This window comes from Schistocerca nitens, chromosome 3, assembly GCF_023898315.1.
Source record: "Schistocerca nitens isolate TAMUIC-IGC-003100 chromosome 3, iqSchNite1.1, whole genome shotgun sequence".
NCBI lineage: Eukaryota > Metazoa > Arthropoda > Insecta > Orthoptera > Acrididae > Schistocerca > Schistocerca nitens.
The window spans coordinates 167,447,776-167,463,258 of record NC_064616.1 but is presented as its reverse complement, the minus strand read 5'-3'; the positions used below and the strand labels follow the sequence as shown (position 1 = coordinate 167,463,258).

General features: G+C 36.8%; 1 protein-coding gene across 1 annotated transcript in view; it reads right to left on the bottom strand.

The window, feature by feature from the left end:
- Positions 1 to 1,489: 1,489 nt before the first annotated feature.
- LOC126248109 (trafficking protein particle complex subunit 10) overlaps positions 1,490 to 15,483 on the bottom strand; it is a 151,384-nt gene continuing 137,390 nt past the window's right edge. Inside the window, exons 19-20 of the mRNA XM_049948787.1 lie at positions 9,939 to 10,082; positions 1,490 to 4,649 (exon numbers count right to left, since the gene is read on the bottom strand). Coding sequence (XP_049804744.1) covers positions 4,498 to 4,649; positions 9,939 to 10,082 — 296 coding nt within the window. The 3' untranslated portion in view covers positions 1,490 to 4,497. The remainder of the gene's footprint in view (positions 4,650 to 9,938; positions 10,083 to 15,483) is intronic.

Genomic DNA, 15,483 nt, shown 5'->3' with positions numbered 1-15,483 from the left:
CAACTGGAGATATGGAATCTCTTAATATTCTTCTTGGACCAGGTAAAACTTTTACTATTTTCCTTAATTGCACCATTTCATAACTTTATCCTTCCCAACATAAAAATCTTCAGCTCTTATTTCAACTTCATCTCCTCTGTCATTACCCTCAATTTCAGTTTTAGAATTGTGGTCAGTGTTTGTTATTTCTACTCACTCAAATCGGAAATGCTTTCATCAATATTTTGAGTGGATTGTTTTTGAGTCTTTTTTTCATTCTCTTCTCCTCACAGTGCTTACAAAGTCTGGAAATATATTCAAGTTTTACCAGGTCCCACCTAATAAAAACATTCTGAATGTGTACGATTCTACTCACTAGCATTACAAATACAAAAAACAGAAAAGGACTGTACTTGCATAATGTAAAACACAGCTTAATGAAGAATAAACATGACCAAAAACCATCAGAATGAGAGCCATCACGCATTGTACTCTGTAGAACAGCCATGCATGTACTAACCAAGTTGTTTGGAAGCAGAAAAGTAGCCACAACAAAGGGGTGGAGAGGGGCAGGTGGCAAGAAACATAGTGACACAAGGAACAGCTGGCACCAATATTCCGAGAAGCTGACCAGAAGAATTGGGTAGTCAAAAAAAGATAGGTGTTGTACAAAATACAACAGCATGACCTCTGGAGGGTTAAGCAGAATAAGCACCACTTTGTGGTGCAACCAACAAATAAGCACAGTCCTGAGGAAGGCAAGAGTGTTTTGCCAGAGGTCATTCACTGGTGACATTTGTAAATGGAATTCTGTGCCAGACTTCTTTTGTTCAATCAAAACCCTTATCAGTTACTGCTGCAGTGCACACAGAAATGTCTTGATTGGACCATTGAGCAATGGAAACAAGTTGTCCATTCAAACAAATCATGCTTCCTATTACATCATGTTAACTGCCATGTCAGGATTCACAGTCTTCCAGCTGAAAACATGTTAGCTCCACGAACTTCAGAAACTAGATAGAGATTAGCGTTAACAGTATTTTGCTGTGTGCAGCATATAATGGTTGCAGAAGCATGGAACTGTTAGTATTATTAAAGTCCACTGGAATCTCTTCTTATGATATGATTTTCTCCAAAACTTGTATTATCTATAGTACTCTAAAACATCATCTTTCTCTGTTGTGCCATTTAAGTTTTATTCTACCACTATTAACACTCACAGACCTGGAAACTAAAGATGTGAAATGACATCCCAAACAAAAATAAAACACCATAAAATCAGCTAAGCACTTAACATTATATGAGTATTGTAAAGAAACGTTTATAAACCCCAAATATTTGCAAATGGCCATGGTAGCCAGCTCACTACTCCATTTTGCAAAATGCTATTATTGTAGTTTCATGATTAGCCCCAAAACAGCATTCTGTCACCAGGATGTAACTGAACTTGTTAACTCACTTCAATGCAGCTAAAATTAGGCTCAGGGTTAAACATTAAAAATGCAGGAACTTTCTTTGGAACATAACATTTAATTAACTTAGATACTCACAGCCTTTAATTCTTTGTTTCATGTAAAACATTTTAACATATATAACTCTTCAACAAACAAATATTTGAGAACAAAAAACATATTTAGTTTCAGTAATTTCTCCCGTTAAGAATAGGAAACTGTAAGAAGATATTTATGGGCAAGCTGTGATCTATTATGTATATCAAAGCTTAACAAATTTGTGACATATCCGAACTTGACAATAACATAGAAAATACAAACAACTCTGCTGTCATCAACTGCATATCATGGCATGGCATAGGCTAAAATTTTACAATATGTGACATAAACTATAAATTTAATCAAATAAAATTATTTAACATAATTCATTTCCATGTAATATCATGAAACAGTTATCTCACATTTTCTAACACTGAACTGGGAGAAATGCTGTTTAGATCTTATAACACAACTACATACTGACATATTTTCTCTCTCTCTCTCTCTCACTCACTCACTCACACACACACACACACACACACACACACTTCTACAAGAAATGTTATCAAATGTAAAAACGGATGTTCTAAGAAACATTTTGTAATTATTTACCAGACATCTCGAAGGAAGTCAATCACTTAGACTAAGATGTAGTTGGCAAACTACATTGCACTGAGAGCGAATAATATACAAAACAGAAAAATAAGTAAAGTAATTCTCATGTCTAACACCCAGGACAGAGAAACATGACAAACATAATAATGAAGCTGTGTTCACAAGTATGTAGTCAGTTAGCTTCATAAACGAGCTCTAAACATTTTTATTAGAATTACTCACTCTCAGTGTCAGTCAGTAAAATCAGATTCCTGCAAACAAAATCAGTTCCGCACCTAATTTGTAACAAAAGGAGAGAACATCCTGTGCCCCAGTTAAACTGGTAATATGGTTAAGATAGTTCCAATGTGACCACATGAAATGATGGTGCTTCTTTATAATAAATTCATTTCATAATAAATTTTACTTTGTTTGGAACAAGAATGGTACTATGTTTTACAACACACAAATACTAATGATCTGTGGATTCTCAGATGCATTTATGCACTAATATTAGAATCCAAATCAGTCTATAAAATTCACAATGCAAATACCAGAATTTTGAGTATCTGCAAGCACCACAGTCTTAACTTATAAATTAACAAATATGAGCAATACAATCTCTATAACCTATATAAAGCCTGCAAATTTGAATTCATGCAGGCGTGAAGCTAATATACTCAACACATCACAAGAACATAGTAAGATATTAATGGAAGATAATACCAAGTTTTAATATAATTTCGTTGCAAAATTGAAGTAGTTTTGTTCCTGAACACAAATGATGTTCCTTGTACAAATCAAGGGACTAAACTAGGAACTTAAGAGTAAACCAGAAACAAAGTAAGTTTTTGTCCATGTTAAATGATTGCTATGCTCAGAATAGCAATATAAATCTCTATCATTAATTTCAATAGTGTAGCCACAGACACTTACTTTTCGTACTTTCAAAATATTACACTGTTTGTGCATACACCAAGTTACTTAGCTTGCCCAACGTGGGAAAAGAATCTCTATCATTTTCAGCACACAAAACAGTGAACTTTTTATTAGAAACTAGGTAACATCAAAAATATAGTTGTGCAGCTTTGATTTATGTAAAGACCACGAAGAGATTTCTAAATAACTTTTGAATGTGTTAAGATTTCAGAGGCACACAAATTTTCTAAATACTTATGCTGACATCATCAACAGCCCACAGTAAAAATAAAGGAAGAAACAAAAATATCTGTAAAATCACAGCATGTGCACAGAACTAAATGGAAGTGGCACACAAAAACATTTTCAATTTGTCACTTACAATGGCAGCCATCAGGATTTTCCTACAACAGAGCAAAGCCAGTACGGAATGGCTTTTCTGCCACTATGACTATAAATCTGAATATATATTTACACTTTAAATCAAAAAATATGTAAAGTACTATTTCCTCTGTTAATAATACATTCAAGAATATTTACAAGGCAGTTGCACATACTGCATAATATCATTCTTTAAATTTTACCTATATTTGCAGAGGTAATATCAAAAGTCATGGTCAACGCACATCTAAGACCTTTTTTGCCATGGAAAATCATTTTTTCTCACACTCTATTTATATTTAGGGACAGTCAGTGTGGGTCCATGAAGAAATTTATACAGAATGATGAATCTGAGTATGATGTAAATATCTCCATTAACTTAAATGAAAGATGACACTAATTGCATGAAAATAAAACACTGAGTATTTGTCAAGTCATATAGCATAGGTCTATTCATAAACAAAGTCACTTTTTGCACACACTCCTGCATCGTACATTTGTACTTTTACAGTAACACTAATATTAAGATCATACACTGCTAATGAACACACTGTTTGTTCACATATGAGGCATAAACAAATGTTACAGTAACATTAAAACTAGTTCATTGTTTCATGCCTGCCACTTTACAGTAGAACATTGGCACAAATATTTGTGGCACACACTTTCAGAACTGTAACTTTGAAAGTTTGTAGGTCCTGATACCATTGCACATTCTGCATTATTGCAAAGCTACAAACTATACTAAAATTGCTCTTTTTGGAAACTTCTTTTGTAATGTATCAACACAACATGGAGATTAGGGGTCGCACAAATTCCACAATGAATATGCAAATTCAACTGTCATTTCCATTTTCAGATTTCTATAAAGTGTACAACCAGTTAGGTTTGGAATTAGTTAGTTTAGCCAGAAAAAGGCACATAGTGTCTCGAAAGAAGTTATGAAAATGTTGCACAGATCTCTGAGTATTAACCCAAAGTGCAATGGACAAGCAGTAGGTAATGAGTAAAGTTTCTGATGTTACGCCATTGTTACACCAATATTTCCTCAACATGAACTAGATGCTAATAAAGTACTCTGTGACAGCAAATTTTCCCACTTCTCATGGCAAGAAATTTGTATAAAAAGAATTTACTACTGATGAATTGCAGAATCCAGTAACATTGCTGGTGTTACTGCAGCCAGAACATGAATCTGTTCACCACTGCTGCTGTTATACACTTGCCCTGGGCTGAAAGGTTCCAATCTTGGATGAACAGGAGACACATCAATTTTGTTCTTCTGAGCTGGAAAAGAATGTTTAAAATGGAAATGAATTATATGTGCTGATGTAAAATAATAAAGATTAAAATATGCAGAAATATTTTATGGAGGTAAGCAATAAAAAAATTTCAAAATAACTACTTATTCATCAATTTATAATTTTTGTACCTTGTCAAATAGTCTGAAGTACAGGAGCACACAATCTCTCACTATGTTTACGATTGTTTTACAGCCAAATGATGCATCAATATCTAACCCTGAATTCTTTGTCACTAAAGTGTGTTCCCTTGGTGAAGTTGACTATATAATGTCATCCTGTTTTGCAGGATAGAATCTTTAGACACCTTGAACCAAGTCAAAGATAGACTACTATCTCAGCAGTGTTGTGTTTACCACAAAGCACAATTGAAGGCTATGGTGAGAGTTCCAATACACAGACAATGCTGAAACGTATCACTGTCACTAATCTGGTACAGATCACTGTCTCTTCCTAGAGGAATAAACAGTAAACTCACTAGTTCTCGTGGTCAACAGATGTTTAGTATATTAAGCTTCTATGTATATCCCCAGTTTGCTTAGGGCATGATGCTGTGGCGTCTACTTTGAATAATGTATTATTTATTTCAGAATATACACATCTTTTGAACTATATACAGTGATGATCTCTCACCCAGTGCCATGTGGAGTATGATGGAAAAAGAGAGATGAGTAATATGTGCATGTGAAAAGTGTTATTTTATGAACAGTGACTGCAAAAATAGCAGGTAAGCAAACTGACAGACAACTGATGTTAGCAGGACAATGAGAGAACAGTATGACATTGTTGGTTACTTAACGTTGGCTGCTACTTAGTTTGCAGTAGGAAACTGCTATATTACAGTTTTTATCATATGTCAATACAGGGTCAATCAAGAGTAACCACTTCACAGCACCAGACTGGTATCTGGCCTTATCTATGTGAAACCCTATGCTCAGTAGCACAGAAATACCAAGATATGCAGTGTTAGTTGGAGGTGACTAATCTACAGAGTATAGAGTGGGACATCTGTGATTCACTGCAGCTGATACAGTCTTGTGAAGTACTTTTGAACACATTTTCCAAAAACTGCCTTAGACAACCCACATGTAATGGAAATATTTTAGACCTTGTAGCTAAAAACAGGCCTAACCTTACCGATAACACCAGTACAGAGACAGGGATTAGTGATCATGATACCACAGCAATGATGGTCACTTAATAAATCCATCGAAGATGCTAGGAGAGTATTATGTTAGAAAAAGCAGATAAGCAGTTGTTAGCATCCCACTTAACATCATTTAGTTCCAATATGATGAACACAGAGGAATACGGGCAAATTTTAAACTTATTGCAAATCATGCCCACGAGACTTGTGTGCCAAGTAAGTTTATTAAGGATGGAAAAGATCCTCTGTGGGTTAATAATCATATTTGGAAATTACTGAGGAAATGGCAAATTTCAGTCCAAAAAAGATCGCGCAAATGTGGACAGGCAAAAGATGGTAAAAATTCATGTGTCCATAAGAAGCTCAATGTATGAAGCATACACCTTATACCGTCATATCTTAGCAAAAGATCTTGCTAAGAACCCATGAAAATTCTGGTCATACATAAAATCACTAAGCCGGACAAATGCTTCTATCCAGTCAATCGCCAACCAGTCTAGAGTAGTAACAGAAGTCAGCAAAAAGAAAATTAATTGACTGTTGCACAGATATTTGTATGGAGTACATACTAGTAGGCATCCCTGGGGTAAAGACGCAACTGAAAGAGCTGAGAACAACTAAGTCACCAGGTCTAGATGGAATCCTAATTCAGCTTTAAAAGGGTACTCTATGGCACTAGCCCGTTACTTAGCTTGCATTTATCATGAATCTCTTCCTCAGCGCAAAGTCCCAAGCAACTGGAGGGAAGTGCAGGTGACTCCTGCACATAAGAAGGGTAAAAGAACAGACCTGCAAAATTACAGACGAATATCCTTAACATCAGTTTGCTGCAAAATTCTTGAACATGTTCTCACTGTTAATGTAAAAGATTTTCTTGAGACGGAAAAGCTTCTCTCCACATATCACAACAGTTTTAGAAAGCACTGCTTGTGCAAAACTCAGCTTGTCCTTTTCTCACACGACATCGTGGCAATTATGGATGAAGGGCAACAGGCAGATTTCATAGTCCACGATTTCTGAAAAGCATTTTGAAATGGTGCACCACTGAAGACTGTTAATGAAGGTGTGAGCATGTGGAATAGGTTCCCAGATGTGTGATTGACTCCAAGACTTCTTATATAACAAAGTCCAGTACGTTGCCCTCGATGGCTAGTGGTCATCAGAGGCGATGGTATCATTGTAAGTGCCCCAGGGAAGTGTGATAGAATCGCTCTTATTCTCTATATACATAAATGATATGACAGACAACGTGAGCAGCAATTTACAGCTCTTTGTTGATGGCAGTGTGGTGTATGAGAAGGTGTCATCGTCGAGTGACTGTAGGAGGATACAAGGGGACAAGAAGAATTTCTAGTTGGTGTTATAAATGGCAGCTTTCTCTAAATGTATAAAACGTAAATTAATGTGAATGAGTAGGAAAAACAATCCTGCACCATCTGAATACAGCATCAGTAGTATGCTGCTTGACACAGTCACAGCGATTAAATGTCCAGGCGTAACACTGTGAAGCGATATTAAATAGAATGGACACATCATGTTGATGGTAGAGAAGGCGAATGCTTGACCTCATTTTATTGGGAGAATTTAGTGAAAGTGCAGCTCACTTATAAAGGAGACAGCATATAGAATGATAATGGAACCCATTCTTGAGTACTGCTCAAGCATTTGAGAAGCCCCAACTGGTCACATTAATGGAAGACATTGAAGCAATGCACAGGTGAGTTACTAGAGTCATTACTGGTAGGTTCAGTCAGCACTACAGTATTACAGAGATGTTCTGTACACTGAAATGGGAATCCTTGGAGAAAATATGATGCTACTTTCACAAGGCACTACTGCAGAAGTTTAGAAAACTGGCATTTGGGGCTGACTGCTGGCCAATTCTACTGTCGCAAACATACATTTTGCATAAGGACCATAGAGGTAAGATGACAGAAATTAGGGCTCATATGGACATTTATCGGCAGTCTTTTCTCCCCTCACTGTATCTGTGAGTGGAACAGGAAAGGAAACGACTAGTAGTGGTATGTGGTACTCTCCAACATGCACCATAGGTGACTTGCGGAGTATGCAGGTAGATTTAGATATATATACCACAACTACAGACTGTTTGTCTGTAATGCTGACTTTATCAAGAGTGGCAACTTTATCACACATTCATATATGGGGAAAATGACAGCTGATATAATCACGGAATTACAGGAAGTGTGGTGGTGGTATCCTGAGGGAAGGAGGGAAGGCAGGACTGGAGATTAGGGTTTAACACCTCACTGACGATGTGGTCAATAGAGAAATGCAAGCTTGCACTAGGGAAGGACGGGGAAAGAAATTGGCCAGAACGTTTTTTGAGGAATCATCCTGACATTAGACTGATGTGATTTAGAGAAATCATGGAAGACATAAATCTGGAACTTCAACCAAAGCACACCTGAATACAAGTCCAGTATGTCACTGCGGATGGATTGCAGTCAGTCAACTGCAATCAAAGACTCTTCCATACATCAGCTAGTGGCTTTCTAAGGAAAGGGACAGAGTGTCTATAGAGCTCTTTAACTACCTCACAGAGCTTTGCCAAGTCACTGTTAATTGTTTGTGGCAGCTAGCAGTAACATCCTTTCCTCTTAATAGTTTTGTTGCTGAGGAAGACCTGTTCAGATCTTTTCATCTACACCCTCCTCCTCCTCCTCCCCCCCCCCCCCCCTTTCTCTCCCTCTCCCCCACCATTTGGAGCCCTATTAGACTATAGAGCCTCCTGTAACAACCTGATAATTCAGTTCAAAGGTAAGAGTAGGAAGGCAGTGTAATACCACTTCCATGTCTGAAGGAACATGCTTTGGACTACATAGTACAACACGAAACTGCATGACAGTATTTCATGCCAAGATAAGGCAATATGAAATTACAGGAACATAGTGTGAGCACAAGAGAATGTAGACACACCAGGACAAATGGAGATTTGGGCTGCTCCACCAAGCATGCTCAGACAGCCAAAATGGGTAAGGTGACCACTCACAACAAGTGGGAAATCCGGGTTCGACTTCTGGTCCAACACAAATTTTCATTTGTTCTGAAATAGTTGACAGCTGGTGCTGAACCATAATCACATTTTTTGCATTCATTCTTGATTTATTGTTATTTATCATGCAATTACATACCCACAATATGTACAGTTCTGTAAATTGCAAAGTAAATGATAAAGATATAAGTGACATTCAGTTTAAGAAACTCTGTATCTTAGAACAAATTTGTTAAATGTGGGAATGTAGACTTTTAAGGCGTATCCACTGATGAAAAGCTCTTGGGTTTCTGGCCAGGTGGCAGTATTATGATATTGTCTCTTCTGACAAAGATGATGATGAGGACAAGTAGTATCTAGATATATATAACACCTGCCAGAATATTATCTTTCTGAAACCTAAACTCAATGCGTATCTTTTTCTTCTGGTGCGTATGACACTCACCAAAATAACATATCTCAACAATCACACCTAGCTGGAAACCTGAGAGCTTTTCATCAAATCTGATAAATTAAAATGATTTTACAAGTTGCTTCTCACAACTGATTTGTTGCAAATGAAGTCTGATGACAGAAAGTTACAATGATCAGATATAGAAATCTGTTTCTTGGCTTTTAGGTAGCAGCAGCTCTTATTGGAAAGAACTACAAATTGCCACAGTGGAGGTCCATGTATGTCTGCATAACCTTAAATTAACTTTGTGAAAGTGAAGTGGATTGTTCCAAACACAAACCGAAAACCTAAAAACCATTATGTTAGAGACTGGCCCTGAAAATGAAGTTTTAATTTATCAAAAATTTTATAACAAATAATTGCAAGCAGATAAGTAACTGATATCATTTTCTGACGAATTACCTAACAAGCAACCAATTTCAATACAGAAATTAGATATTGAAATTGGCCATCTTAATACTTTTGATGACTGCCAGTGGATCAATACTCAAGGGGCATTCCTTCTCTTACTCAAACCTGAATATTAAGTTCCCTGTTTTGAATGATGGTTGAAACACAGTTGTTCAGTACTGTTGCCATGTACTACTGAATGGTTAGACTCCATTGTCAAATCACAGTACGAATTAAACAAATTGATAGACTGCAGCTTATATTATACCTTGAACTTTTGTTCCTGGTGACTTTTTTTCTGCAGGGATGTACTTAGACAGGCGAACTGATGGCAGTGGTAGATATCCTCCAATCAGAGGCATCACATCCAATGTTACACTCTGTTTATCTGAGTCTTCTAAAGATATAACACCTGAAAGAATATTAGCATTCTGTAATATAAACTCAAGATGTAACTTCTTCATATAAACAGTCGTGATGGTGTAACCAGACTTAGTAACTAGATTAGAGATCTAAGAGGTTGGACAAAATATGTTAACACATCTGTTTACAGGCCTCTAAATATGTGGTCCAGAATTTGGTACACATGGAAATACAAATCAGTCAGGCACCAAGTGTGGAGACCACTAGTAATAAAGGAGTTCCTCATCACAACACACCATAGGATGACTACAGAAAATGGGAGAAAACACTTCAATGAAAGAATTAATAATTAATGTAGTAAAGTATCCTGGTCACTTCATACAATATAAAATAACAGATGGGCAAAATTCCATCATGCAGTGGGAAAGATCCGTTCTTGAGTTCATGGGTCTTCAAGGCTGAAAGTCCACAAAGGAAGAACTGCTTCGGATTTTCCATAAAGTTGTGGCAGATATACACTTCTGATATTAAGAGTGTGGGAAGTAAACTGTGCAAGATCAATTTCATTGATTACAATTCTGAATTCTACTCCAATAATTTGGCAAGTAATTTAGCAAGGATCACAAATTACTTTGACATTCTCTTTTGTTAACAAGGGGTGGTCAGCATCCAACTTTAAAAAAAAAAAAAAAAAAAAAAAAAAAAAGCTTCAGCCTATAGTGAATATTCTGAACTGCTGATACAATTTAGGATATGAACAGCTGTGAAGGAGCACAGTGCTACATCAGTGTCATGTAGCAGGATCACAAATTTAACACAGATGACAGTTCTGGATTAATACGTAACCCATCTTCAGATTTGTTTACAGAGAGGAGGCACAGTGAACTAAAGTGAACTTAAATTTCTTAGCACTAGTTGAGGTGTACCTTTTAATATTAAAAGCCCACAATTTTTGTATTATTGTACACTTTTCTTCTTTTTTCCCTGTATTGGATCAGAAGCTGATCTGTGCACCATATCAAAACAAAAAATATAGTGAGTGATCCAGAACTTTTTTCAACCAACAGTTTCTTAAATTATAATGTAACTCTTTTCTGTCAGTCATAGGCCTTGCCTCCTCAAAAACCTTCTGGATTTCTGCATCACTAATATATTCAGCACAGCTTTCAGGTGATACATTTTAGTATCCTCTATCTAAGGAGTAACAGGACTAATGTATTTGACAGGTATTACCTATGTGCAAAGTGGTTAATCACATTCTGATGTGATCAACTGTGATACATCACACAATTCTAGTACACTCAGAATCCAAATAGTCTCCACAGATACCTACATTTACCTTGACAGACTAAATATTGAGTTATTTTCTGTTTTAATTCCAAATGTTTTCTTCATTCCCGGGGGGGGGGGGGAACTAATTACACATTTATCAGTTTCTCAGTATTTTGGTCTAATTTCAAGCACAGTTTTAAATTTCAGATTTAAATTTATACTTTTCCGATGGTGTTATGAAGATGGAACCACTGTAGCCATTGACATGACACTTTTACAGGGCATTAAACTGTACGTTCTGAGTCTACTGAATTATAATAATTGTGTTTGAGCCACTGTTTTCAGAAATACAATTGTTTAATTACATGGTTAAAATTTTGTGTATTTTTTTACGTTATCCTAAATAATTTTAATTATACATAACATTATGCCTTTTTTTTTTTTTTTAGTGCAGTAGACCCAGGATATTTATGTTCTTATTCCCTGAAAATTTGAATACTCTCCTCGAAGTGGTTTCCGAGATTTATGGAAAAATGCAACAGGAAAAAAGTAAACTTTCAGGAACGGCTTCTAAAGTTTAAAAAAAACTGTAATTTACTTAATATATGCTTAATTTTTTTTAATTTTTAGTCACTCAGAAGCACCCTGCACCATACTGTATATCATCCTCTTGACCTTTTTCCAAGTTTTGTCTTCTTTTCTTTTTTCTGGACTCCTTAGTGGCCAACTGTGTTGCATACTCTGCTTTATCAATGCAAATCTGTCCATCCATCCAAGTTCTCTGATGCAGTTTTCTCAGGATTAATTCCCATATGCTGTAGCAGTTTTTGGTGAGTGAGTCCGTATAAGATTATTGAACGATTCATTGGGATTTTGAGTCTGACCATGCAGACAGTTCTTCAGTAATTCAGGATTTGCCAGGTCTCTGTAAATAGGTTTTATGATACCCATGACTGCTGCTGGGATGGAATGTTTATGGCTGTATGAACTGTCTGAATACTGGGCACTGCTGTAATTGCACCATGAAACAGGTCCAGGAGGGCAAAGGTGGTGTACTGGTTTTTCATCAGACAGTCTATGGAAGAAGGTAGCCCATACTGTCTGCTTCATTTTCAACAAATTCTCGGTATTATTTCTAATGGCCATCCCATAATACTGCTGTAGTTCATCAATCATTTTATCAGTCAGCCTCCCTCTAATGAGTACATTGAGCAAATTAACTAACAGGACTCATTACAGTTTATAATATTAATTAAACAGGAAGGGAATTTTATGGAGCATTATTTCTGCAAAATAGTGCCAAGTTTAGGTAACAATGATGCAGGTACATAGCCATCACACACCCTTCTCTTCAAAGTACGCCATAAAGGCTTGATAATACTGAGATCCATCAACTGTGGTGGCCAGGGGAGATGTTACACCTTAAGCTTATAAAACCATTCATGGATGATACAAGTGGTGGGAATAGGGGCCCTGTCTTGGAACACAGCATCACCATTAGGGAACGAACACTGTACCATGGGTTGGACCTTATCACACAAAGTGGTCCCATAATCCTTAGCAGGAATGCAGCCTTGCAGAGTAGCCACTGGCCCACGAATTCTCATAATATGGCCACCCAAATCACTATCAAACTACCGCCATGTTTCACTCTTGGCACATAAACTCAGCCAGAAGTTGGTAACTGTGTGCAGTAAGACTCATCTGACCAAATGACTTTCTTCCACTGCTTCACAGTCCATGTTTTATGGCTCTAGCACCACATTTTCCTGTGATGGGCATTTGCATCACTGATGTCTGGTTTTGCAATTACAGCTCAACATGCAATTCCCAGCTTATAGAACTCCCTTTGAGTTGTTTTGGTACTGACAGGATTCGAAATTGCAATACTCAGTTCTGCAGTGGCTTTTGCAGCTCCCATATTTTCATTCACCACAATCTGTCTCAATGACCATCTTTCATGATCACTGAACACACACTTTTGTCCACATTGTGACTTAGTGGATAACAATTTCCCATTTTCCTTGTATCCAGTATAAATCTTCAATGCCTTTTGAAACTGTAAATACTTACGTTACCTTGATTACAGAAGCACACACCAAACAAACACCAACAATTTGCCCATTTCGTATTTACTTAGCTCTGACATAATGCACTCACAGCTCCACAGAACACAGTTTTGACCACAACTGACTGCTGCATCTTACTGAGTGCATTACACAGGTGCTGTTTGTGGTTTAATATAACAGAACCATCGGTGACCTTGGCTAGCATATGCATCTATGTTTAAGCACACAGTTCTCACTGTTTCCATACTTTTGTTGAACCTCTGTAAAGTTGTACACTACAAATACACTACACTGATGGTTCTTCTTCACAGACGAGGAATTAATTTTTCACAGTGCACAGTCTTACACAAAGATGTGTTTAACAATTTGATTTTTCATCCTTGACATGGAGGTACTGGTATGAAATGGCCAAGTTGTTGGCTTCACTGGCAGCAGCTATTTGAATCTCTTCCCCCCCCCCCCCCCAAAAAAAAAAAAAAAAAAAAAAAAAAAAAAAAAAAAAAAACCACCATTTGATGCACAATTCTGTTCCATCTCAACAATAAGATGACAATCTCTTAGGTACATTATCTGCTTCTGTATTTCCCTGTCCCTGTGTGCCCACGTAAACAGTAAAACCATGTAATTCTCTGTCTTTGTAGGAATTCCTAGGCTTCTTTTATGGCTGGAAAACTTTGGATGCTTTATCCTTGATACCAGTTCTTCTTCCAGCAAATCTAAAATAATTCAGAACCTACTTTGCAACTCATGGTAAGGAATTACTGCTTCTATAACTGATGAAGGAAATTTGGTCTACACCACGTGCCTTGTTTATACTGACAGTTCATGAAAAATTAGTCCACTGATAGGCAAGCAATAGTACAGAATGACAGAAATTGGAAGACAGACACTGTACACCTCATGCACCATGAGGAGCTGCCACCAGATAGCAAGTGGTGGGTCACATGACTCAGAACACAGGCTAAGTACAGTGCTCTTTTGAAAAATAACAGTTATCTGCTCCATACCTAAAACGTGCTATCACCTTTTCAACAAAAGTGAGTTCTAGAAACATTACTGCATTTTTAAAACTGAGTGCAATATGCCTCATCTGAAGGTGATACGAGCAATTGAAACTATATACACAATTCTCTAATTAGGTCTACATAATGGCTTCTCTACCCACTGCTCTTCTATTTTGTTACCAGTTGTAACAAACAAGTAATTGTGGCAAGACTGGAGCTTGAGAATGAAAAATCAGCAAAACTGTCAACATGTCTGCAAACAATTAGCAGAAAGCATATTAATGCAACAAACTGGTCTATGGGAGACATGGTTGTCTTCATGTCTGTGTGTATGATATTATCAACGAAGTATCTGATAAACTGACTTGAAAGAAAGGGCCATATGAAGTTGGGACGATGTCGCACTTATGGAGGTGTCTAAGGATAGTATGTCTCCAACTACTGTTGCAGATTCAAGAAAATATTCAGTACATACAGCCTACATATAAATGCCACTTGTACTGATGCTTCCATCAGGGTTTAACTGCCAAGTGTGGGGGTGAGTCTTCCTGAAACCACATAGGAGGCTACTGACGAGCTTCTTTTATCCTAAGGCTAGTGTCAGAATCTGACTTGCCATGTAATCCACAACCTGTCCTACATAGCTAACAAGGATAATGCTATCATCACTACTGGGGTATTATGAAGTCCTTCCTTGATTTGAGGACGAGGACAAATACCGTCTTCCTTCAGAATAAGGGGAACCTCCAGTCAACCAGATTTTGTTAAAGGCTGCCTAGAGATTTACCTCTCTCTGTACTCAAGGTGCCACAACATGCCATATTTAGGGACTTTCCAGCATAATTTTTGCAAATTCCTGTATTTTTTCTGACAGCTTTTTTTTTTTTTTTTTTTTTTTGTTGAGTACCATATGTTCTTTACTTTTTCTATTTCATTGTTTTACTGGATTATATTGAAAATGAAAATATACTTAGCAATTACATTACATTTAATGATCTCACATATCACAATTATTTATATTATTGAAAACAATATGTTAAAGCTATTAAATTTAGTCAATTACAGAAAAAATAACTCTGCAACAAAAACCAACATTTCACAATAG